The sequence below is a fragment of the Ciconia boyciana genome, chromosome 17 (genome assembly GCF_034638445.1).
Source record: "Ciconia boyciana chromosome 17, ASM3463844v1, whole genome shotgun sequence".
Lineage (NCBI taxonomy): Eukaryota > Metazoa > Chordata > Aves > Ciconiiformes > Ciconiidae > Ciconia > Ciconia boyciana.
The window spans coordinates 7,717,038-7,740,472 of NC_132950.1; the positions used below are offsets into that span (position 1 = coordinate 7,717,038).

At 60.7% G+C, this 23,435-nt stretch overlaps 3 protein-coding genes across 7 annotated transcripts in view; 1 reads left to right on the plus strand and 2 right to left on the minus strand.

Annotated features, from left to right (window-relative positions):
* TAOK1 (TAO kinase 1) overlaps nucleotides 1–8,307 on the plus strand; it is a 72,071-nt gene extending 63,764 nt beyond the window's left edge. For both annotated transcript variants that reach the window (XM_072882163.1, XM_072882164.1), the window contains exon 20: nucleotides 2,167–8,307. In XM_072882163.1, the coding sequence (XP_072738264.1) occupies nucleotides 2,167–2,628 (462 nt within the window). In that variant the 3' untranslated portion in view covers nucleotides 2,629–8,307. The remainder of the gene's footprint in view (nucleotides 1–2,166) is intronic.
* Nucleotides 8,308–11,366: 3,059 nt separating this feature from the next.
* On the minus strand, nucleotides 11,367–14,099 carry ABHD15 (abhydrolase domain containing 15). Its single transcript, XM_072882179.1, has 2 exons — nucleotides 13,101–14,099; nucleotides 11,367–11,950 (listed from the first exon to the last, which is right to left on the minus strand). The coding sequence occupies exons 1-2, from the start codon at nucleotides 13,934–13,936 to the stop codon at nucleotides 11,473–11,475; spliced, it is 1,314 nt and encodes a 437-aa protein (XP_072738280.1). The 5' UTR covers nucleotides 13,937–14,099; the 3' UTR covers nucleotides 11,367–11,472.
* A 131-nt stretch (nucleotides 14,100–14,230) lies between these two features.
* GIT1 (GIT ArfGAP 1) lies at nucleotides 14,231–23,435 on the minus strand. 4 transcript variants are annotated; one of them, XM_072882165.1, is made up of 22 exons: nucleotides 23,302–23,435; nucleotides 19,766–19,899; nucleotides 19,549–19,661; nucleotides 19,365–19,470; nucleotides 19,192–19,278; nucleotides 18,951–19,081; nucleotides 18,758–18,852; nucleotides 18,634–18,676; nucleotides 18,405–18,431; nucleotides 18,053–18,101; nucleotides 17,899–17,971; nucleotides 17,146–17,243; nucleotides 16,949–17,060; nucleotides 16,742–16,869; nucleotides 16,505–16,657; nucleotides 16,202–16,429; nucleotides 16,035–16,088; nucleotides 15,668–15,754; nucleotides 15,490–15,563; nucleotides 15,231–15,413; nucleotides 15,027–15,090; nucleotides 14,231–14,934 (listed from the first exon to the last, which is right to left on the minus strand). In XM_072882165.1, the coding sequence occupies exons 1-22, from the start codon at nucleotides 23,351–23,353 to the stop codon at nucleotides 14,722–14,724; spliced, it is 2,304 nt and encodes a 767-aa protein (XP_072738266.1). In that variant the 5' UTR covers nucleotides 23,354–23,435; the 3' UTR covers nucleotides 14,231–14,721. The 4 variants fall into 4 exon arrangements, with proteins under 4 accessions (XP_072738266.1, XP_072738267.1, XP_072738268.1 ...); XM_072882166.1 differs by lacking the exon at nucleotides 18,405–18,431; XM_072882167.1 differs by lacking the exon at nucleotides 16,035–16,088.

A 23,435-nucleotide genomic window follows, 5' to 3' on the forward strand; every position in this document is an offset into this window, starting at 1 on the left:
GACTGTTTCTTGCTGGGGTTACAGTCACTTAGTGGCAGCTCAAGGGAAAACATGTGGGTGCAAAAGTAGATGCATCCTCCTTTTGCAAGGGTGTTCTTTGGGGGGAGGGGTGTTGTTCTGTTTTGTAAGAATTAAGAGTTGCGAGTATTCTGGTGCGGGTTGCTCAGCGATGTCACCTGGTGTTTGCTTGCATGTGATAAGTGAAACTGGCAGCCAGAGAAAGGGCAGGTATGTGAGCAAGATGAATGTCTGAATTTATATTCACAAATATATACATAGCCTGTGGCAAAGTCAGTCCCTGCTGTTCAGTAATAAACCAGATTCCAGAAGTTAGGGTGTGCATAGGACTCTGCTTCCTTCTCAGCACAGTGCTCTTTATTTTTGATGGTGCCCATCACCATAGTAACTCACCAGATCGTACATGTCTGACTTAGGCTAAGGAGGGAGTAGCCAGCCCCATCAATGCGCAGCCTTAAGTGCCAGTGACTGAGGTTCTGTACAAGCTATACCCTGATGCTACATTGTTTGTGTTGCACCAGTAATGAGCATGTCCTAAGAGTGTCTTTTAAAGACTTCAGATTTACTCATTTCCTTCCCATGTGCCTCAGACACCTCATCTTCAGAGTCCTGCAACCTGAGGTCGTTTCTAAGTGATGTCATTTTAATGCGGTGTGTTAGGCATGCCTTTCTGTGAAGTTCAGTTGCGCTAAGTCCTGTGTGTTACGCTGTCACAAAGCCTGAAAACTGAGCAACTGGACATGCTGAAGACACTCTAGTTTTGAAAAAGGAAGATGAGGATTCTGCTTAAATAGCAGGACTCAAAAAAATACATGGAGCATTTTAAAGAGCTAACATTAGGAAGGGACCTTCTTTCTCCTCTGCCTTTTCCAAGGCAGCTGACCACCACATGGCTTTCAGCAGGAGTGAGCACGGCTGCTCTATGGAGAGAGTCAGTGTCACTCACCTAGCGCTAAGAAACGGGCAAGTGGATAAGGCAGTTTCTGAAAGCCCCAAATGGCTCAGGAGATGACTCACGCTGGAGCAGATTGTTTCCTAAATTCCAGATGAAATCACTTTGCATATTCCCTGACTAAGGCAAGAGAGCGCTTACAAGTACAAGCTCTGCCCGGTACCTTCAGCACAGACCAAGATAACACCTCTTGGCCACATTGCTGCTGACAGCAGGGGAGATGCCAGTGAGCTATGCTAAAAGTCTTGGCTGCTGCTTTTTACCCATTTGGTCTTTTTCACCGAGGCCAAAAGTAGCTTTTTCAGTGCTGGCAAGAAGATAATGGAGTGATTCTTTGGTTCTCCACCTGACTGCAAAGATTTCAATAAGAAAGGCTTTCATCCCTGTCTGATGGGTGTCAGGAGGCCATAGCCCCATGTTTTCTGTACTTAGAGAGCTGATCCCAGCGCCCCTACCAAAGTATTGTTGGAAACCAATTTGGAACAGTGTTATGGGGAAGAAATTGGAGTTGCCAGCTTGCATATCATCCAGCTAATAATCTGCCACACAATTCAAACATCACTGCCTGCTTTCTTCAGCCACACACCCTGGAGAAAGTATCAGGATAATGAAACATGAGAAACCAATTTAGGAAAGGGGTAGATAGGAGGTGATAAACACAAACTAAGAAAATCTGGCCGGTGAACATGGGAGAGGAAACTGAATGTGGGCTTATACATTGAATCCTGGAGAAAGTAGCAGTTGTCATCATCAGATTTAGCTACAAACAGTGAAGGTCACATTAAGCTGTGTTGGCAGGTATTTGACTGCATAGGCACTGTGCTTGGCTGTATCTGAAGGTGCTTTCCCAGTAGGCTTTTATGGAAGCTGTAGGCTTTGCTGCATCTTAAAAGATTAACCTATGTCAAGCTGTTAGTATCACTGCAAACTCTGGCTTTGCATCCCTAAAACTTCTGTAATCACCAGGGAACAGGGACCAAGACCCTCCAACTGGTGTTCACCATGCTTTGGCATGTGCAGGTCGGTGGGACTTACCTTTTTGCATTCAGAACAGATTGTGTGTCAGTGGACACCTGATCTAGATCCAGTCTCATGGAGAAACATGGGGAGAAGGTTCCAAGTCCTTCAGAGAGTTGAGGCCATGCCTGTAAAGGAGTCCTGCTGCTACAGACTGTCTCTTCTTTTTTCCTTCCTAGATTGAGGAGGAGATGCTGGCATTGCAGAACGAGCGTACCGAACGGATACGAAGCCTGCTGGAGCGTCAAGCTCGCGAGATCGAAGCCTTTGACTCAGAAAGCATGAGGCTAGGTTTTAGTAATATGGTTCTTTCTAATCTCTCCCCCGAGGCGTTCAGCCACAGCTACCCGGGAGCTTCTGGCTGGTCCCACAATCCTACTGGGGGTGCAGGACCTCACTGGGGTCATCCCATGGGTGGCCCACCACAAGCTTGGGGCCATCCAATGCAAGGTGGACCCCAGCCATGGGGTCACCCCTCGGGGCCCATGCAGGGGGTACCTCGAAGTAGTGCTATAGGGGTCCGCAACAGCCCCCAGGCTCTGAGGCGGACAGCTTCTGGGGGACGGACGGAACAGGGCATGAGCAGGAGCACAAGTGTTACTTCACAAATATCCAATGGTTCACACATGTCTTATACATAACTTAAACAATAACTGAGGGTGGCAATTCCACTGGAGCTGTCTGCCAACGGAAACTGCCTACAGACACCAGCCCAGCAGCCTCCTCAGTGCGGTGCTGACGTGTGGAAGCTGGGTGCACATGGAATATTGTATTCATTTTGTAAAGCATTATGTTTTGTGTTTACTAACTGGGATGTCATAGTGTTTGGCTGCAGGGTTGGGGGGGTGGTTTTTTGGTTTTTTTTGTTGTTGTTTTTTACTTTTTGGAGGGGTCTTGGGAGGGCGTCTGAGAAATATATGCAATTAGTCAGAAGAGTTGGCTGGTGGTCGTCACACTGACAGGACAGAAGGGCCTCAGACTGCCCTCGTCACACCATCCATAGGAAGTCTGAGGGAGAATGGAGACCTCCTCCCATGTCCATAAATTTCGAACTGCCACCCTGCAAAAAACAGGCGAACTGCCTTTAAACCAACATCCAGGGGAGGAACAGCTGGATCTTCTGTTCCATTTTTATTTGTCGTTAAATTGGATACATTTCTAGGGTATTGCCTCTGCCAAGAGGCATTTTCAAAGACTTGTAGGTGAGGAAGAAGGGTGAGAAGAGAGGCCAGGAGACACCAGGGCTCAGCAGGGCCCTTCTACCCAAGTGCCCGCTCCGTGTCGTGTAAGAAGTGACGTTCTCTGAGAAGGCACTGGTCAGCTTCCCGAGAAGTGTGTAGGTAAACCCGTCTGGAGGGAGCAAGCTAGAAATGTTCGAAATGGTATTCCTGCTTTGGCACTCCCTGACCGTGCTGCTGGTAGCTCAGACGAGGTTGGGCAGAGGAGCGTAAGTAATGCACTTGTACAGCTAATACTGTGACATCTCATTTTAGCTAAGCATCAGAATAATTCTTGGAGCCCAGCGTAGTCCTTTTTGCTCCATTCAGAAATGTTTAGACTCTCAGCCAATCAGTCTCAAATGCCAGAGGTATTTTGAAGGATGCCATAGTCACAAAATGCCATTGATCAGGTTTTTCATTATTACACTACATCCACCAATTTATTACCTTTTTGGCTTGTTGCAATTTCCTGTTTACATGTAGAGTGTAGCCAACTGTTTAAATGTTTAGTTGCCACAGTATACGAGGAGGAGCTGAGCCAATGACTCTTTCCCAGCTGATGACTAACCCACATCACCACTGTAGATCTTGCTGCATGTGAGGCTCCTTTTTATTATTTTCGTTGCTGCAGTACTTCACGACTTTTACAGTCCCTTGAGATGCTGTGATACTTTGGCAGCATATCATACCATGCGAGAAGGCACTACTTCCAGAGGCTCGTTGGAGCTGCTGTACTACTGAAAGGAAGCAAAGGAGGTTGTGAAATCCATATGGTGATAAAGGGGTCAGGGAGTCTAATTAACCGAATGGCTTCGTGGCATCGTGTCACCCCTTAGTGCTGGGAACTGGAGATGCCCCCGTGCTCTTGTGCCAGTGCCAGGGTGGTCTGGGTCAGCCAGCACTGTGGGGCTAGGGAAAGAGCAGGTAGACGAAGTTTGGCTTGAGGCAAAGATTTCCGTCTTGGGGACTGACCAGCCAGGGTTCTTTGTAAATGTTTTTCCTTGCACACTAATCATCTTGAAGAAAACACTAGCTGCTAACTCTAGGATTTGCCTTTAATATGTTTATAGGGCTCAAAAGCAAGGTTTTCCGAATGTGTTTGTCCATGTGACATATTTATATAGTAAATACTCTAGTGTCTCGCTGCTGTTCAGTACTCTCAACAGGGCGACGTTCTTTCATTAGCTAAATTAACATCCACTCCCAATCCTTAACTCTCTGCCAGTGTCTGGTGAATCCAACTGGGATTTCTAGCATCTTGACGTAGCACATCGCTCTAATTGAAGACGGAAACTACCAAAATGTGTTTGAGCAGCCTCTTAGTAAGGAGCTTTGTAGTACTAACAGTTGATGGAAGCCCGGGATGAGGCGGTGGCCCCATGGAGGTGACTCTGGTTGCCCCCCGGGGCAAGTGGTGACCGTGAATTGTCCTGTCCTTTCCTCTGCTATGTTTTTATGTGGAATTGGATGTTTTAGGGTCATTCTTTTGCATTGCAGTGTTGTTGAAATGCAGCAAAACTGATTTAGGAAAGGTACCTGCATTTTCCTGGGTTTAGAAAGGAAGACAAAAATGAAATGAAAGGCCAAAACTGTATGGGATTTACCATGTGAGAGTGGAGGGTGTGCCCAGAGCACGATGCTAACACAGCGTTTTGAAGTTCAACTCCTCTTATCACAAACAGCAGCAGTGACAGCGGGGACAGGCTATACCTGCAAGTTCAGTGGGTTCATTCTTTTGCTCTGTTATGGTTTGAATTTGGTCAAAGTCTCTGGCTTAAATTGAGCTACTTCAACAGAATTCTCTCAACCCATCTCTTTGTGTAATGTCAAGCATGACTGAATGCTGAATCCAAATGATGGCTATCCCATATTGGCTTTTTTTTGTATTCAAAAAGAATTGTGTAGTAACCATTTTTACATGTATATCATGTGCAGACCTGGACTATTCCAACAAGTTAATATTTTAATTAAAATAGTTTGCAAAAACTGATTCAGATCAACTGGTCTAAATGTGTGTGTCCCTGTGTGTACGTGGGGGAAGGAAAGCTGTCCCAAACAAGCCTGATCTCGAGAGAAAAGCACCCCGTTACACAGCTGTAGCCAGGGGGACTCGGGGTCAGGCTGTGCCTTGGAGGTGTATGAGGAGGCCCTTGGTGTTGAGAATTTTAATGTATCTTGGGTATATTTCCAAGATACATAAACAACTAGAAAATACGCTAGAGAGACGCAAACACTCTCTGAATCAGTTTGCAAACTCTATTTTTAAAAGTAAGACCAATTACTCCATATTGTACTCGTTGCAGTCATGCCCTAACTTTGGTTTTAAAAATACTGTAATCTGTAAATTGTGGAAACTACTCCAGTACCTCAGCAAAGATGTTCTTTTACATCTTTTGTGTTCGTATTTAACACTGGGGAAACTCTTCTGTGTGGACTACTTTGCAAATTTTATTGCAGTATTTTCAAATCACCAGCTTGGCCCCTGAAATCTCTTATTCTGTGGTTATTTTTCTCTCCCCTTTGCGAAGACCTAAAGTTCTGATGTAGTTTAGCCCAGAGATGAAAAAAACAGAGGAGCCAGCATTTTCGTCTCTTTCTGATTTGAATTTCTTTTGATTTTATTTAATTAAAATCAGTGAAAGAGACCACGTTTTTCTTGTTCTCCATGGTCGCAGGGAGTCAGCAGCCACCTCTCCCTTCCATGCTGAACGTTACGTGCTTTCTTCCTCGGCTGCAGCACTGAAATGGAGGCCAGCTCTGTTTCACCTGCATGTGCTCCAAGCCTGTGAGCTTCAAAGGGGTGGAAGAAATAAATGTGGTACGATACCAAGCTTTCCACAGAAAATTCCCTGCAGCCATTCCTTGCCTGGCTTGGGGCCAGGCTGGCATCGCTCTGTATCCCACCCAGCCCTCCCACTCCGGAAGAACGTGCATTGCACGCTGGCTGTAACCCTGGTAGATCCTGGGACGATGCTGTTTATTAATCCCCCCCAGGGAAAAGGGCCCCTCGACCCTGCTTACGTGCCATTTCTTGAGAGGCAATAAATTGTATTGTACCACTGTCTACCATTACTCTGTTGAATACGCACATCTCTCTGGATATATATATGGTATCTCATTTGTATATATTTATATACTCTGTATGTACGTGTGTGTGGGTGTACGCGCACACACATCATGCTGTGCATTTCTGTCAGGGCACTTCAGTTCTGCTGTTCTTTAGCACTCCTGTGCATGAGCAAAAGCAACCCCTGCAGCAGGGCTCTCCGGGGCGAGGGCACGTACACCTGCACGAGCTGTGCTAGGGCTGAACGCAGTCAAAAGCCCTTGCTTAAATACTGCCGTGCTAATTGTAGTTTTCTTTTTCTGGGGAGCGGGAGGGTAGGCTAGCTGCTATGGGTGTGCTGTAAAGGAGAGAAAAGAGCTCCCAGAGGGTACCAGAAAGTCAGAAGACAGCAGAGAAGAAAACAAGATGGTATAGCTATAGGAAAGCGGTTGAGGCAATGTACCGATCTGCTGGGGAGGCGGTGAGTGGGCCGGTGAAGTGCTCAGCAGGCTGAGCTCAGAGTCCCCAGCTGCGTCTCGCCACGAAAGATCACAAGCCCGGCACGGTCTTGGCACGCTGCACCGGCACTAACTTTTGGCAGTCCTGAGTTCAAGCCACCACTAATTCTGAACACTGTCTACCTTTGTGTGCGTCTAATAACTAGAGCAGGTTATGTGGAGGATCAACAGAGGAGCTAAATTGGAAGATTTGAGAGGTGTGTGTGTGTGTATGTGTGTACAGCGCATACATACATATATATATACACACACACACAGACACTTTTAGTCCATTCTTTATTCTGCTTAGGCATGTGTGTTTTGTTACTCGAGACCAGTAAGCAGAGGACAGCCTTGTTCTTCTCCTGGGTGCTTGCTCTGCATTTCTAGTAAATCTTGCCCTGATCTTTCTCATAGCAGAGGGGCGAGTGCCATGCTGGACACCACGAGCTCCTCAAGCTGTGAAGACCCTTCTAACCTTCTCCTTTGTCCTCTGCAGACCCCATCTTAGTGAGACGTCTGGCAGTTTGGGGGATCAATGGTTCCCGCATGTGTCAAGTCACAAATGTTCATCCAGCTGCAATATTTATCCCCTGGGGAAGCCCAGCCAGCTCAGCAGCACGCCAGCCGTGGGCTCTCTTCTTTGTGCTATCAGAGAATTTGGAGGCAAGTTTCCCCCCTGTCCCTTTTGGAAGGTCTCTTGTGAGCTTTTTAGGTGAGGCTCGGGTTTGGTTGGGACATCCCTACCCTTTCACAATGAGTAGTGTCGTCTTTAGCTGCGCTCCTGCCTGTGGGACTTTCCCACCCTGGCGCTGGCCGGCAGTGAGCCCGGAGCCACGTGCCAAGGATGGAGGAGTGGTGGATGCCCAGACGGGGACGCCGGTCGGTGTCCCGCTGCTGTGTTTGTTTCAGTTTGCACTTTTATGAGTCGATTGAGCCGGAGTCTGTTGAGAAATACATGTGAGGCGCTTCGGAGGGTTGTGGCTAGCTGTTTACAGCCAAAAAGAAAAAGCTGATGGATCTAGTGGTCATAGTAAACATCACCCCACCAGGGAACGATGGCAGCAGATAACCCTGGTTGCTGTTGCACAATGAGATTCAGCTAGCTGGGGCTGTGACGCTGCCTGCTGCGTCCCTGCCCTGCCCCTCAGCCCAGGCTTTGCTGGGGAAGGACAGGCCTTTGTCAGCTAGAGAGGGACTTAGTAAATCGGATTTGCCGGCAAACAAGCACCTTAACCACCGAGCTGTGGGTCTCAATACTTGCACTTCACCTCAAGGCTCCTCTGGGAGGGGAGGAAGGCAGTTTGGTACGTGACCGTTGGCTTTGCACCCGTCTGGTGTCCTCAAAACACCCTAAAGCCATGTCCTAGGAAAAAAAACAACCCCAACATCGGTTCCCTCTCTCCTTGCTTTCTCTGAGTGCACACACTGAGTCCAGGAACCAGTAACCAGGAGGGGCGAGCGTTGCCCCCACGGATGTGAACAAACCCGGGGGGATCTTCCCCCGCCGCCTCGCCCCTCCGGTCCCCTGCCCCGCTCCCCACCCCTGAGTACGGGTACCTCAGAACATGCACAGTTTGAATTTTCACTGACAATTAGTTTAATTATTGTGAGTGAAAAGAATTGTAATTATCTGTAAATATGTAGTTAACAAATTGACCTAGTTTCTGTATTTTTTAAGTTTTTGTACTAAAATTTATAGATACAGTATGTGCCAGCTAGCAAAAAGCTACTGTAATTGCCAGTCGTAGTTCAGCATGCATCTAATTCCCGAGACTTGTCAAAGTGATGCTGTAAGGAATTGTGCTTAAATATTGCGAGCTGGGGAGGCGGCGCGGCGGCCGATGGGGCGGGGGGGGCTGGGGAGGCCAGCAGCCGCTCGCCTGGGGCTTTCGGCTTCCCGCGCTCAGCCGGGCTTTCCGTGTTCGCTGTGTGGAATCTTCTTCCCTGTGGCCTCGTGTGCCGTACAGTGGGCAGCGTGAGGGACGGAGCGGTGGCTTCGAGCTTTCTCTGGGGCTGAATTCAATGGGAACCGCGTTCAGGTTCTTTGCTGCAGTTTAATACCGGCTTATGACTATTTTTCAACCTCTCCAGAAATGATCTGTTTTCCCCTTTCTGACTGCTTTTGTCTTAAACCCAAGATCATCTAAACCTACTGGAGGAAAAAAAAGAAAATGACTTTTCGTTTAAGATTGTTGCCTGCTTTTAGTGCCAGGATCACGCATTTCTATGGCAACTCTGAGCTCAGCAGAGTTTAGAAATCAGCACGGGGTTGTTAACGAGCTGAAGGACGTCGCCGCTGCTATCGCACGGCTCTGGCAGAGCCCGACTGCGGCCGGCGGCAGCCGCGAAGGGCGAGTTTGTGGGTGCGATGCGGGGGCTCGCGGGGGTCTCGGTGCCCCTGCCCCGGCTGCGGCTGCTTGCGCTGCGAGACCTGCCGCCGAGGGAAGGGTGGGCTCCCCCGCGCTTCCTAGGAACGGAGCGAGGGAGGACCCGTGCTCCTTGCCTTGTGGCAGAGGCGAGTCTGCAAGTCGAGAACAGCTTTGCTGAGCGTCCCGGGAAGCTGCGAGCAGAGGAGTTTGAGCGCCGGTGAGGCCGCGCTCTCCAGGTCTGGTTGTCCCGGAGGTCGTAGGGGACGGGAGCTTGTAAGGATTCGAGGATCAGAGAAGGAGAGGCATACGTGCGTGTACGGGTTTGGCTTCTGGCAAGCAAACCACCCCCTTCCTTTCTTCAGCTTTTCTTCCCTCCTAACCCCCCCGCAGCTCTTCCCCCTGCTTGCTTGGAACAGGAACATTTTTTTTTACCTGCCTAGAAACAGCTAAAAGATGGGGGGGGCAGCCCTGATGTAAATAATTAACGTTACAAAGTGAAGTGTGTATAACATAAAAGGCTACAGCCCTTTGGTGACTTGTAAATGCTTGAGAAGGTGGTGGTAAGACGCGGAGGGCCAAGCGACCTGCCTGGGGCTCTGCACCATCGCTGCCCCTCCGGCACCTCGGGGCCGGCGGGTCGGGAAGGGGGGGCCCAGCCTGCGTACCTTAGCCGCGGGAACCCCCTTGGTTTAGTGGAGGGGAGGGTAGCGTAACGTGTGTAATACGGATAGGAGAAGCTGTGTGAGGTGTGTATAGTGTATATTTTTTAAAAATAGCTTGCTTGTATTGTGAAGATTTTAAAGACAAACTTGAGAATTCTAGCCTAACTATTAACACAAGTTTAACATCAGTTACCCCACTGGGTTCAGAGCCTCTTGAATGTATATTCCTTTTTGTAACCTAAATGACCTATTCTTCTACCAGTCAGCCAGACATCCTATTTATATTTTTAATTTTATATATTACTTTCCATTTGTTTTCATTATTTCCAGCATGTTTTTGGTTTTTGTTTGTTTGGGGGTTTTGTTTTGTTTCTTTTTGCACAAGCATTGTGTGAAGTCAAGGAAATGTTAACTCAAACCTGGTATTTTCCAACCTGTTCCCCCCTCCCCTTCCTCTCCTCCACCCCTGTTTTTTTTCTTTCTTCTGCCAACAGTTTGGGATTTTCTGGGCTGGGATGCAGCGGGTGGGAGGAGGGGATGGCCATTTTCCATTTGCAGCTTCTGTGCAAATGCCAGGTCTTTTGCCAGTCAACTAAAAACGCTTCACTTGCTGGTTGCTTTAAAAAAAAATAAAACAAAAACGTAACCTTATCAGTCTGACATAGACCACGGCGGGAGGAGGGGAAGTGCACACCTGTAGCCACACAACTCTAGCTTTGGCTGTGAAACAAAAGCAAACCTTTTCTGGCGAGCAGGTAACTGCAAGGCAGCTCCCAGCCCCTCCGGCTGCCCGGCCCCGCGGAGGTTTTGCCGGGCACGAGCTCCGTGTGCAGCCGGGGGCCAAGCCCTGCGGTTCGGCCGAGCCGTGCCGGGGAGCGACGTGCCTTGGGCTTGCTTTTCCCCCCTCGGCACCTGCCCGTTCACGCGCGCAAACCCGAGAGCTGCCTACTGATGACAGCAAAGCTGTTGCTGCTTTTCCTCTCCTCCTCCTCCTCCTCTTCCTCCTCTCCCCCTCCGTAAGGAGGTCCAGCTCACCAACAAGAGCTCGCCCAGCGCCCGGCCCCAGCGCCGTGGCCGTCTGCTCTGGGGCATCATCCAGGTATGGCAAAGCCCGGCTGCCGCGGCGCCAGGGGAAGGCGCCCAGCCACGTGGTTTTGTGCCGCAGAGCGTTAGTTAGAAAAAACACACACATATCTGCTGTTTTACTATGAACACTGGTCTGAGGTTTCCAGGCCCAGCACCACGGTGATGGGCTGTGAAGGATTTAACTAGGGGAATTAAACTCCTTCCTGCTTCCGTGTCTGGTAGCACCAGCTGGTATGAGTGAATCTACAGGTGTGCGTTTTCCTTCTTGTAGAAAATGCCACGAGCACTAACTGGTAAGGCTTAATGTACAGTATATTGTCAGTATTCTGGTATTCTTCTGGTTCAACATACATTATAGCTCATATATAACCTGTATTAATTGTATAGATTGTGCATTTAAAGCTGTTACCAAGTTGTCAGAAAATAAGAGAAGAGAAAAAAATAAGGTCATATGTAATATTTTGTTTGTAAGTATCCTTTGTATCATAGCAAAGGAAATGTTAAAAAAAAAAAAAATCAACTGTAATAAAGTAATTTTAGTACATGGAGTGTCTGCCTGCCTTTCTGAGCCCACCCCCACTGCGTGGGACCCTGCCCGGGGGCTACCGGGTGTAGGACCTCTGCCAGGTGAAGACGGGGGGCTCGAGGGCGGGACCCCCCAACCTGCGGGGCCGTGGCAGCCCCTTCCTGCGCTCCTCTGCCCGCAGGAACTCGGCCATGGCCCTGAAGTACTCCAGCACGGCCTCGTGGCCCCAGCAGCGCCCCAGTCCCCGCCGGGGGAAGCCGCAGTGTCCCCCGCGCGGGGTCAGCAGCAGGAAGAAGTAGGGGCTGCTGCGGAAGAGCTCCAGGGGCAGGCTGCGGGCCGGGGGGCCACGGACGGGGTCATCGGCGCTGCAGAGGCACAGCACCGGCACGGCCGCCTCGTCGGCGTCGCGCAGGGGCTCGTTGCGTTCCCAGTAGGCCTCCCAGGTGGTGGGGCGGCTCTTGGTCCGGCAGAAGAGGGCTTCCTCCAGCTCCCGCAGCGAGCGGCTGCCCAGCAGCCCCTCCACGTCCACCGCCTCGGCCAGGGACCCCACGTACCTGCGGGGACGCGGCGGCTGCCGTGGGCTGGGGGACGCCACCGGCTCACGCTCCTGCCCTACGTGGCAGGGCGGGCGGGCGGCTGCGCTGCGGTGGTGGCCCTGCGTGCAGGGAACGGGGGGTGGCCTCGGGGCCCTCCCTCCCCGCCCCCGGAGCCGGTTTGGGGGTCCCATCCCAGCCCCTTGCCAGGGATGCTGGGGGATCCCCGCAGCACAGCCTGCGCCAGCCGGGTACCATGGCAACGGGAGGCAGCCAGCGCTGCGCTCGGTTGCCGTGACAGCAGCACTTGCAATGGGTATCGGGAAATGGGGGGGGGGAGACACGACACCCTGTACCCACCCCACCCCCCCACCAGGCCAACAGAAACCCACCCCCCATCACTGCAGCGAAGGCTGTGCCCGGCCGCACCCACCGCGGCATGCTGAGGCTCAACCTGGCACCTGTTTGCCCAAATATTTTGGGATTTAGCTGCTTTTTTTGGCCCTCATTTGCCCACCAGCAGGGCCCCTTTGTGCGTTGTCCCCCCCCAAGGTCTCAGCACCGCCCGGGGAGGTGTTGCTTGCCCAAGGCCTTGGCACGGGGCAGTTTGGCTCCCGGTCCCAGCCCGCGCCAGCGCTTGGCCCTCCCCAGCGCGGCCGTATTGGGCAATGGGGACCCAGAGCCCTTGGGCAGGAGGGGTCCACAGCCCCCTGCCCAGCTGTGGGTTGGTGGCCGTGGCCACCCCAACCCCACAGGGCAGACCCCCAGGGTTGGGTGCCAGGGGCAAGCAGCCGTGCAGCAGCTGGCCAGCCCCGCTCAGCCCCTGGGGTCCAGCGCAGCGCAGGGGCTTTGCCAACCCACCCAGCGCTGCTGCGCCGAGGTGACACGGCGCTTGCCAGGGGACCCCAGGATGCTGCCACAGCCCCAGCCGGGCCAGGGAACATGTGGTGGCCAATCTGGCCCAGTGGCAGCCGGCTCCATTAACATGTTTAACAAAACATGCTGGTGTTCATTAACCAGGGTGTTTTGCTGCTCTCAGCACCTCTGTCCCTCCCACGCTGGGGCTCCTGGTGCCGGCAGCAGCACCCATTGCATGCACACCCCCCCCCCCCAGGGCTGGTTGAGGGGCTCCCAGGACACCCCCTCCCCAGCCCCAAGGGACCCCACTGACCTGCTGAGTCCCCTCTTCAGGTGCAGGAGCAGCGGCCACTCGTAGAACCAGGGCATCCCAGCCTCGAACCAGTCCCGGCCGCGGAAGACAGGGGAGATGCAGGCGGCAGCGGCCAGGCAGCTGGAGGAGCCGCTCTCCCCCAGGTAGGCGAGCAGCAGCCCCGAGCCCGAGCCCTCGCTGACGGCCAGCAGTGAGGCAGTGGGGTGCCGGCAGCGTAGGTAGGTCACGGCCTCCCGCAGGTCCCCAGGGTCCCCGAAGGGCTGGAGCCGGGGGGTGGTGAGGGGGCAGCCGTTGTGACCCCGGCGGTTGAAGATGACAGGGACGAAGCCCCGCTCCAGCGCCCGCAGCCCCAGCTGCAGCAGCCCCCCCGTCACCTTCCCGGCAGCGTTGGGGATGAGCAGCAGCACGGAGCTGGGCCCCCCCCCGCCGCTGCCACTCCTGGCCCCCCGTGCCCCCACCAGCCAGTCCAGGGCCACCAGCCCGGTGTCAGGCAGCTGCAGGAGCTCCCGGGCCACCGCCGGCTCCGGCTCAGGTGGCCGCAGGAGCTGCCACAACGTCTGGAGCCGGGGCCAGCGCGGCCACAGCCAGCGGCCCCCCCGCAGCACTGCCGACTGCCCCAAGCTCCGCACCAGGTGCTGGGCCAGAGCCGAGGGCTTGCACAGCAGCCGGCAGCGCCCTGCGCCGTCCTCGGTGATGAAAAGGATCCCCTCCTCTTCCTCCTCCTCCTCTCTCCGGTCTCCAGGCACCTCTAGCCTCCCTGCCCAAAGGCGCCAGGCCAGGAGGCCCAGGCCAGCGAGCACCGCGGCTGCAGCCACCAAACCCTCGAGGGACACCATGGGTGCGACAGGAGCCCCAGCCGGCAGCCCCGACGCTCGGCGGGTTCACACGGCGATGGCGGGGCCGTGCTGAGAAAGCCCTGCCCCGGGGCTGGGCGAGCGGTGGGGCCATGCCGGGGACAGCGGGGCTGTGCCGGGGACGGCGTGACTGGCCGCCAGCCGGGGCCAAGGGGACCGGGTGAAACGGGAGGGACACGTGGCCGAGCCCTGCCTGGCGCCGGGGGGGTCAATCGCCTGCAGCCTCGCCCCAGGGGACAGGACCCCCCCGTCGCCGCAGGAGCCAGGGGCCGGGGGCCCGTGCAATGCTCACACCTTTATTGATACAAATGTACAAGGACACATCTTACAGTAGGGAGCGCGACCCCGGTGGGGGGCAGGACGCCCGGGGAGGGGGGGCCCGCAGGCGCCCCGGTCCAGTGTAACGCTGCAGGCGGCCCCGGGGGTACCGGCCGCCCGGCGAGGGGCTTTGGGGGCGAGGGGGTACACCGCCGCCGTCGCGGACAGCTACGCAGGCTATGTACAGGATAAGTTAGACGCGTGCCACGGGGCGGGCTGCGCGGGGGCAGGCAGGGGGCTGTACAAGGGGATGCAGGCACCTACCCCGCAGGCTGAGCACCAGCTCCTCGGCAGCGCGGGGGGCGGGGGGGGGTCACCCCACACCCCGGCCCCCCACGGGCTAAGGCCACTTGCAGCCGCGCTCGCCCCAGGTGCCAGCTGCTGCCGGAGGGGAGGGAGAGACGGAGAGCGTGGGGGCCAAGGGGGTACGGGGGGACACGGGCCGGCGCTCACTGCTTCTTCTCACGGGTGGTGATGGTGACCAGCTGCTTGGCGGCCTTGGCGATGTCGTAGGCACACTGGATGACCTGCTGGGTCAGGAGCTGGTAGTCCACGGCAGCGCCCGGCTCAGGCGGCACGGTCTTGCGGCACTCGCTCTGCAGCCGGTAGGCGCTGGCATTGAGCAGCCGCAGGGAGCTCCGCACCGTCTCCAGCGCCGGCTTCTGCAGCGGGGCAGAGTCAGGACCCGTGTCAGGGTGGGGACACAGTGCCTGGTGGGGACTCCACCACCCCGGGCACTCGCCCCCCCTCCTACCTTGGGGAAGAGCGACGCCATCTCTGTCACAGCCGAGTGGATCTTCTCTGAGCAGGGCACGAAGCTGGGGGCGAGCAGAGGGGGTGAACGCTGGGGGGGGACGATGGCTCCCGACCACGGGGGTGGCAGGGACGGCCCCATATGAACACAGCCCCTGGGAGCAGGGGGGTCCGGAGGGACCCCGCGGCCGTGCCCCAGCCCTACCTGTCGTGCTTGGACTCCTGTGCCGCCCGCAGCAGCTCCTGGATGTTCTTGGTGACCTGCTCAGTTTTGAGGATGACATCCTCCGTGCTGGGCAGGCCGGGGTCCAGCTCCCCGTCCAGCGGGTCCAGCTCGTGGGGGAAGTCCTCGTCCTTGCTCAGCTCCATGAACCGCTTCCCCTCCATGCTGCAGGGACCGACCGACCCCCCGGGGTCAGTGCCAGCCCCATGGCCCTGGTGCAGCCCCCAGCCCCGGCACTCACCTGATCAGGACCTCACCCGCCTGCGTGTTGTCGTAGTCGCTGTCGGTGCCGCTGCCGTGCCGGTCCAGCTTGCTCTGGAGGGGAGAGGAGCCACGTCAGGCCCTGCCCAGCCCCGTCCCCATGCAGGGCCGGGGTCCCCCCACCCCGGGAGCTGCCCCCCCTCTTGCCGGTACGTCACCATGTGCCGGGCACCGTCAGACGGGCAGGAGAGCAGCGGGGAGGATGGGGGAAAGGGCACCGAGGAGGCAGATGGACCTTTCCGGATCTGAAGGGGGAAGAGAGGGGAAGCTGGTGCTGAACAGGGCACAGAAGGGTCTGGAGCTGATCTCGGTGACGTGCAGGGAAGGACGAGCACAGGGGACACCGCCGCCCTGCATGCAGGAACGTCCCGCGGCCACCATCCCCTGGGGAGGTCCCCAGCCTGACCCAGGGGGTGCAGGGCGGCGGGGGGACGGGACGTCCCAGGACGGCACGGAGGCCATGTCCCAGGAGGGTGACAGCCACCATGTCCCATGCAGGAGCCGCCCCCGCCGCGGCCCCCTTACCCGGTACACGCTGGCCGGGATGTGCATGGAGTACAAAGCCTCGTCCTCCACCTCCTGGCGACACACGAAAGGTTACGGCCCCGTGGAGACGGGACCCAGCACCCTGGGGGGCTGGGGGGACAGCTGCACCCCAAAAACCGCCCGCCCGCCCGCCGCAGCACACTCACCCCGGTGCCAAAGGGCTGCAGCCGCGTCACCAGCTCCTCCACCGGCTGCCCGAAGGGTTTCAGTGCTGAGCCCGGCTCGTACATGGAGAAGGCCTGGCGATCCCGGCGGTGCGGGGGGGCCGTGCCCGGGGGGTGCCCGTGCTCCGGCCGCTCGCTGGGGGCCGGGGTTGGGTGCACGGGACCCGTCTGCTGCCGGATCTGCGTGTTCTCTGCCTGCAGCTTGTGGATCTGCAGCGGCGGGGGGGGAGGCATCAGCGAGGAGAGGGGTATGCCGAGGGGGGGTCCCGCCGGCCCCGCACCCACCTCGCGCTGCAGCCGGCGCAGCTCGTCACTCAGGCTGTTGTTCACCTTCATCAGCTGCTGCACCTTGGCCTCGGAGGCGGCCAGAGCCTTCTTCACCTCCAGGTACTCCTGCAGTGTGATGGGGCCGTCCGAGAGGTCGGAGGAGTCCATGCTCTGCAGGGAGAGGGGCTCAGCGCTGGGACCCCAGAGCTGTTGGGTGGGGGTGGGGGGGGTCCGGGGCTGGGGTCTGGGGCTCACCCTGGCACGGTTGTTGCGTGAGGCGTTGCGCAGCAGCTCCTGGTCCGTGTCCTCGTCAGAGGCGACGCTGTCGTAGTCGTGCTGGTCGTCCAGGTCACTCTGGCTCCGCAGCGAGTAGTCGAGGGCGTCTGGAGGAGGGCAGGGGGGTGCTGAGCACAGGGCGGGAAGGGATGCTCGGCCCCCCCTTGCTGCCCCCCCATCCCTCACCTGTGGGGCTCAGCAGACTCTTCCCTTGCTGCCGGCGCTTGGCTTCCCCGAGGATGTCGATGAGCAAGGTGGCGAACTCCCTGGCGTTGAACCTGGCCAGCTTCTGCCGGCCCTGGGAGGGCGGGGGGGGGGAGGGAAAGGGAGTGAGCAGGGGTCTGGGTGCAAGGGGGGGCTGCAGGGCCTGGAGGGGGGCTTACCTGGTTGCGCGTGGCCGAGTACTCGGGGTTGACAGGGAGGAAGGGGACAGCGCTGCGCTCTGTCACCAGCGTGCTGTGGTTCTGCGTCGTCAGCCAGACTGCGGGCAGGCACCCGGCGTCAGACCCCGGGGGGCTGCGGGGGCCAGAGCCCCCAGAGCGAGCGGGCCGCAGGGCCTGGGGCCGGCAGCAGAGCCGGCAGGACGCAGGCGCGGGGCCAGCCTGGCAGGGCTGGGAGCGGAGCCCGGCCGGGCCGACGGGAATCGTCTCCCCCGGCCGCCCCGCGGGGCCGGGATCCCCCCCCCCCCCCGCCCCCCGCGCCCCCCAGCAGGGACCCCTCGCTCCTCACCCTTTGGGGCACCAGGTCCGCACCCCCCCAGCCGGCGGGGAGAGGGCTCGGCGTGCCTGTTGGTGCCCACCCCACCACGGAAATGGGGTGGCCCCCGCCCCGCCAGCCCCCCAGCCCAAGGGCACCCCTCCAGGCTGAGCCCCCCATCCCCGGGGGGTCCCGGCACCCACCTCCGGCAGCACCCCGGCCCTGGCGCCCAGCGGCGGCCCCTCACGCCGAGAAAACCTCCCCGGCCAGAGGAATGAGGAAGGAGGGGCCTGCGGTCCCGGCGGACGGATCCAGATCCGGGGGAGCGCTGGGCTTGGCCGCGGCCCCGCCGGCTGCTCCTCCCTGCGCCGGGACGCCCGCCCCGGCCCCGGCCCCGGCCCCGGCCCCGGCGGGGGCCGCACCCCGCGCCCCCCACTCACCCGCGTCGTTCTCCCGGCGGTCCACCTCATCGTAGACATCCATGGCCAGCTCCTCGAAGAGGCGGTTGCTGAGCTGCAGCGGGACGGGGGACGGCGTCAGGCGGGATGGGGGGAGCGGATGGGCCCCCCCAACCCTGCCCTGGCCCCCACTCACCGCCTGCAGCTTCTTCTTGGCTGCCTTGGCCAGCTCAGAGAGGTCCAGACTGGGGGCGCGTGGGGAGGGGGGAGACACAAAGCGGGGGTCATTCCTGGCCTGTCCCCACCGAAAGGGTCCCCAGCTGCACCCCACCGGGACAGGGACCCCGCCCCAGGCACGGGGGGGGGCTTCACCGAGCGGGGCTGGCAGGCAGGCACAGGGGGACTAGGTGGCAAACTAGGGGCAAACGGGACCCCCCTCCCCGGGTGCCCCCTGGGTGCCGGGCTGGGCCGAGCAGCCGGGGCTGCAGGGGGTGCCCATGCCAGTGGCATGGGGGGGCCCCCGGAGCCGAGAGCCGAGCGGACAATACCTCTGTGCCATGCACTTTGGGCGCACCCTGCGCTCCGGAGAAGGCAGCGGAGGGAAGAACAGGATAAAGGCGGACGTTAAATGCGCGGGCACGCGGACCCCCCCACCCACCCCGGGGATGCTCCGGCGCCAGTCACGGGGAGGTGACCGGGGTCCCCCCCTTCGGCCCAGCGGGGACGCCGGGGGGGACATGGGACGGGGCGGCGGGGCCGCGGGCACCGGGTACTCACCTGTCAGCCATCTGCGGGATGATGTAGTGCCCATTCTTGTGGTCTGCGCAAAGAGAGGGGTGGTGAGCGGGACCCCGCCCCCCCCGGGAAGGCCTCCCCCCCACCCAGGGACCCCCGTGCTCACCCGGCTTCCTGCCGCAGAGGTAAAAGGCCAGCCGGTCGGTCAGCTCGTACTGGCATTCCACCAGCCGCTCCGCCAGCTCGTGCTGGGCTGCCTGCCTGTGAGAGGACAGGCAGGGGTGATGCCCACCCTAAAGGGGGGGGGGGGGGTGCAGGCAGGGGTGACCCCCCCCCTCCTCCCCCTTCCCCGCCCTCACCTGGCGTAGTCGATGGGGGTCCGGCCGTTCACGTCCGGCGCCCCGGGGTCAGCGCCGTAGACCACCAGCAGCTCTGCCTGCAGGATCTGCCCGGCCTTGGCGGCCACGTGCAGCGGCGTGGTGCCCTTCTCCTGCGGGCACGGGCAGCCTCAGCCCCGCAGCCTGCCTGCGGGACGGGGCTCTGGGACCCCCCCCAAGCCCAGCACCATCCCCAGGGACCCCGAGCCCCACCGGTGCTCACCGGGTGGAAGAAGTTGGCCTGGGCGCCCAGCGAGAGCAGGCGCAGGCAGGTCTCCAGGTTTCCCGTCCGCACGCTCGAGTGCAATTGCTGCGGAGGAGAGAACCGGTAAGGGGGGGGATCTGTCCCCACCGCCAAAAGGGGGGGGGTCCCTGCACCCCCACCCCGTGCCCCACCTTGCTGAGGTCCTTGGCAGTGACGCCGTCGTCGTCCCGGCAGGGCAGCTTGTGGACGAAGGCCAGCATCTGGTACTTGGCGCGGATGAACTCCGACTTGGTGGGGCTGGGGGGGGGCAGTGAGGTTGCGGGGTGAGTGCCCGGCCGGCGCAGACCCCCTCCCCGCGGCGCGGGGGGCACTTACTGCACTTTGTCCTGGGGGTTTGCTTTCCGGCGTCCGCTCTGCACCTGGGCCGGATCCAGCAGCGAGTGCTCCCAGATGGAGTTGGCCCCGTTGCTCGCCAAGGTGTGCACCATCTGTGGGGGAGAGGCGGGGGCCCGGTGGGCGCGGGGGGTCCCCGTGTGTGTGTCCCCATGTCCCCGTGTGCGTGTCCCCATGTCCCCGCGGGGCCGGCACCCACCTGGAGCAGGGTGGCAGGCCAGGGGCTGTGGCGCAGGTGCTTGACGATGGAGATGTGGCGGCCCAGGCTGCGGTGCACGCTGCAGCACTCGTCGCAGATGAGCACCCCGCGGTTGATGGAGGCCCAGCCGGGGTCTGCAGGGTGGCACAGGGGGTGTCACTGGGTGTCCCCGCCGCTGTGGTCCCCCTCCCCATCCACCCTCCTGCTGCCGGGTGGGGGGGGATGCATTGCCACAGCAACCGTTTCCCCGGCGACAGCGAGGGGCTCAGCCCATCGCCCGGGGAAACCCACGGGTTTCCCGTAGCAACCAGACACCAGCCAAAAGGGGGGGGCAGGACTTGGCCTCCCCCATCAGGAGGGTGACCGGTGGCAGGGACGACACCGGCCCCGTGGCCGCACACCCCGAGCAGGGACACCCTGACTTGCCGCAGCACCCGGCGAGGCCACGCACCCGCCGAGCACCCAGCATTTGGGCATTTGGGGAGGTCCTGGAGGGGGGCAGCGTGTCCCCGTGGGTGGGCACCCCCAGCCCGCGGACTCCCACGTACGGCGGTCACCGGCTTGCAGCCTCAGCACCCCGCCCCAGGCCGGCCGTGCAGGGCACCCTGGCTCTCGGGGCAGGTGCTGCGGCCCCCCCACGCTGCCATACCCCCCTGGCCCCGGCTGCCGGCCCCGGCCTGGCCGGACTGGAGCCCTTTGTGTCCCCGCCGGGAACAAAGGGCCGTTTGAGCGGCCACGCTGGCCCCACGCTGGCACCAGCCCCGGCACCCGCGGGGGCCCCGCTCCCGGCTGGGCGGCAGCTCCCCACACCCGCACCCCAAAAAATGGGTCCTGGGGCTGGTTTGGGGTGGGGTCTGGCCCCACAGGGCAGCTGTGGGGCCACACATGCCGCCGGCAGCACCGAGGGCAGGATTTGGGGATCCCCCCCCGCTGGTGCACAGCCCCCTCCCGCAACACACGGCCAGGCATGGGGTGATGATGCCGAAACATCCCTGGGTGGCCCCTCTGCCAGGCACAGCGGGCGAGTCCTGCCTGCCTCTGCCCAGCCCCAGCACCCCTTGTTTCTGTAGGGCCTACACAAACACCGCACCGCCCCATGGGAGGGGGGAGCCCCAAGCCCAGGGGGTACAGGGACTAGGGAGGTTGCAGCACTGGCCCCAAGGGGGTGACAGCGGCCCCGTGACCCTGCAGAGGAAGGCGAGCAAGCGGCCGGGCCTCCCCCGCTTCCTTCCTCCCTGTGGGGTGCTGGACCCCTCCCCAATCCCCCCCCACCCCCCCGAGCCCTGGGGACTCTGTTTTGGGGGGCACCCAGCCCTGCAGTGCTGTAGTGCCCCGGGGCCGAGGTGGGGCGGCTGGGGGGAGTGGTGGCCCCCCCAGCCTGGCAGCCCCGCGCACACAGATGGCAGCGCCTTGGCAGCCGGCGCGGCAGCATCTGTGCCTCTGCGCCCGCTGCCCACGGGGCGCTGCCGGGAACAGGACGCTCCGTGTGGGGGGGAGCCGGCCGGTGAGGCTGCCCGTGGCCGTGCAACCGGGCGGATCCGGGGTACCCCCGGGGCAGCACCCCCTCCCGCGGCAGGGGGCAGCCGGGACGCGGTGGGATGCGGGTGGGCACTGCAACAGCTCGGGGAGCGCTGGCAGGGGGACACCCCGAACTCTGGGGGGATCCTGGAGCCCAAGGGAGCTCCCGGCACCTCTGCCCCTGTACCGGGATGCGGGCTGACGCCGGGACCCCCAGCACTCAGCCCCGCACTGGTGAGGGGAGGGCTGGGGCTGGCCGGCATCCGCGCGTGGGGCCAGCGGATTCGGGATTCGGCCAAGGGAGCCCGGGCAGAGGGAGCAGGGCACCCCATGGGCACCCCACCACGCAGGGCCAGGCCGTGCATCCCCAGCGGCGGCGGCGGGTGCTCCCAGCGTGGTAGGAAGCGGCCTCTGGACTTTATAACTCATTTCCTCACATGGCTGCCGGGTGATAAGAGATTGGAAGAAACTGGTTTCCATTTCCCCCTGCCCCGGCAGGGAGCCCGGCACCGCCCCGGGCACCCCTGCGCCCCCCGCTTGCCCGCCGGCACGGGGAACGCGCCCTGAGGCAGGGCAGCCCCGCGCCCACGCGTGCCGCCGGCTCTCCTGGCAGAATCCGGCCATTGGCACGTGGCCGGAATAATTTCGGCACAGCCTTGGCCTGCGGGCAGCTTTCCGGGGCCGGCTCGGAGCAAGCCTCGACTCTCGGCCCCGTTCATTCATCGCCGTGGGGCTGCCCAGGCTGGCCATGGGCAGGGTTTGGGGGTCCAGTCCCACTGTGGGCAGGGTTTGGGGGTCCAGCCCCACCACGACGCCCACAGGCTCGTGCCCAGCGCGGGGGCTGCAGGCACCAGCGCTGCCAGGGACGGGAATCGTCTTGCCCAGGCTCAGGCTCCAGCTTGCAGCGCAGCCGCTGCCGGCCCAGCTCAGCCTGCCTCCGCTGCCGAGCCCGGATCCGGCCGGCATGGGTGCTGGCAGCGGGGTGCTGGGGGGTGCAGGAGGGTGTCCCCCCCATCCCACCATTTGCAGGGTCCTCGGTGCTGCCGGCACCAACCGGCACGTCCCCAGCCTGTGCCAGCAGCTCCCACGCTGAGGGGTGCAAAGGCTGTGGGTGGTGCACGGGGGCGTTGGGTGCGGTGGGGGTACGCTGCGTGCACCAGGGTGGCACTGGGGAGGGCACGGGGGTTATCGGGGTCACATTTGGGGTGTGTACGGAGATTCCTGGGGGGGAATGGGGTGCACCAAGGGGGCCCAGGGGCCTCACCGCGGGCACATCAGAGGGTTCCTGGGGCCAGAGCGGGGGACTCAGCAGGGTTCCCTAGGGTGGGCACCGCAGGGTGCAGAGGGGACTCACTGAAGGGGTCCTGGGGGCACCCAGGGGGTGCAAAGAGGCCTCGCTGCGGGGTGTAGAAGGAGATGCAAAAGGGCTCCCTAGGAGTATACTGGGGGGCAGACGTCGGGGTGTATGGGGGGCTCACAGAGGAGCTGTGGGTGTATTGGGGGCACCATGGGGTGCAGAGGGGGCTGACGGGGGTGCTGGGGATGTACCGGGGCACCGTGAGGTGCAGAGAGGGCTCACAGGGGTGCTGGGGAGGTACCGGGGTGCACCATGGGGTGCAGAGCGGGCTCACAGAGGAGCCGTGGGTGTACCGGGGGGCACACCGGGGAGTGCAGAGGGGCTGACGGGGGTGCTGGGGATGTACCGGGGGCACCGTGGGGTGCAGAAGGGGCTCACAGGGGTGCTGGGGATGTACCGGGGGGCACCACGGGGTGCAGAGGGGGCTCACGGAGGAGCCGTGGGCGTACCGGGGGACACACCGGGGGGTGCGGAGGGGGCTCCCGGGGGCTCCTGGGGCCGTACCGGGGAGCGCAAGGCAGGCTCCCGGGCGGGCTCCGGGGGCAGCACGAGGTGCGAAGGGGCCCCGCCGGGGGGGCGCGGGAGGCTGGCGGGGGATGGGGCGCGGCGGGGCCGTACCGGGGGCCCCGGGGCCGGGGCCGGGGCCGGGGGCGGCCCTTACCTGGGGCGCTGCAGTCGGCGCACACCTCCGCCCGCGGCGCCTTCCGGGACATCCTCAGCGGCGAGGCGGGCCCGGGCCCGGGCCTCTGCGCCAGCGTGGGGCGGGGGCGGCGGGGCCCCCGGGCCCCCCGGGGG

Coding starts and splice junctions, on each gene's coding strand:
- ABHD15 (XM_072882179.1), bottom strand. CDS start 13,936: ATGGTGTCCCTCGAGGGTTTGGTGGCTGCAGCCGCGGTGCTCGCTGGC. Junction 11,951..13,100: donor CTGAAGAGGGGACTCAGCAG/GTCAGTGGGGTC, acceptor GCGTCCCCGCAG/GTACGTGGGGTCCCTGGCCG.
- GIT1 (XM_072882165.1), bottom strand. CDS start 23,353: ATGTCCCGGAAGGCGCCGCGGGCGGAGGTGTGCGCCGACTGCAGCGCC. Junction 17,972..18,052: donor CCAAGAAGAAGCTGCAGGCG/GTGAGTGGGGGC, acceptor GTCCCGCTGCAG/CTCAGCAACCGCCTCTTCGA. Junction 17,244..17,898: donor CCGCCGGGAGAACGACGCGG/GTGAGTGGGGGG, acceptor GCCTGCCCGCAG/TCTGGCTGACGACGCAGAAC.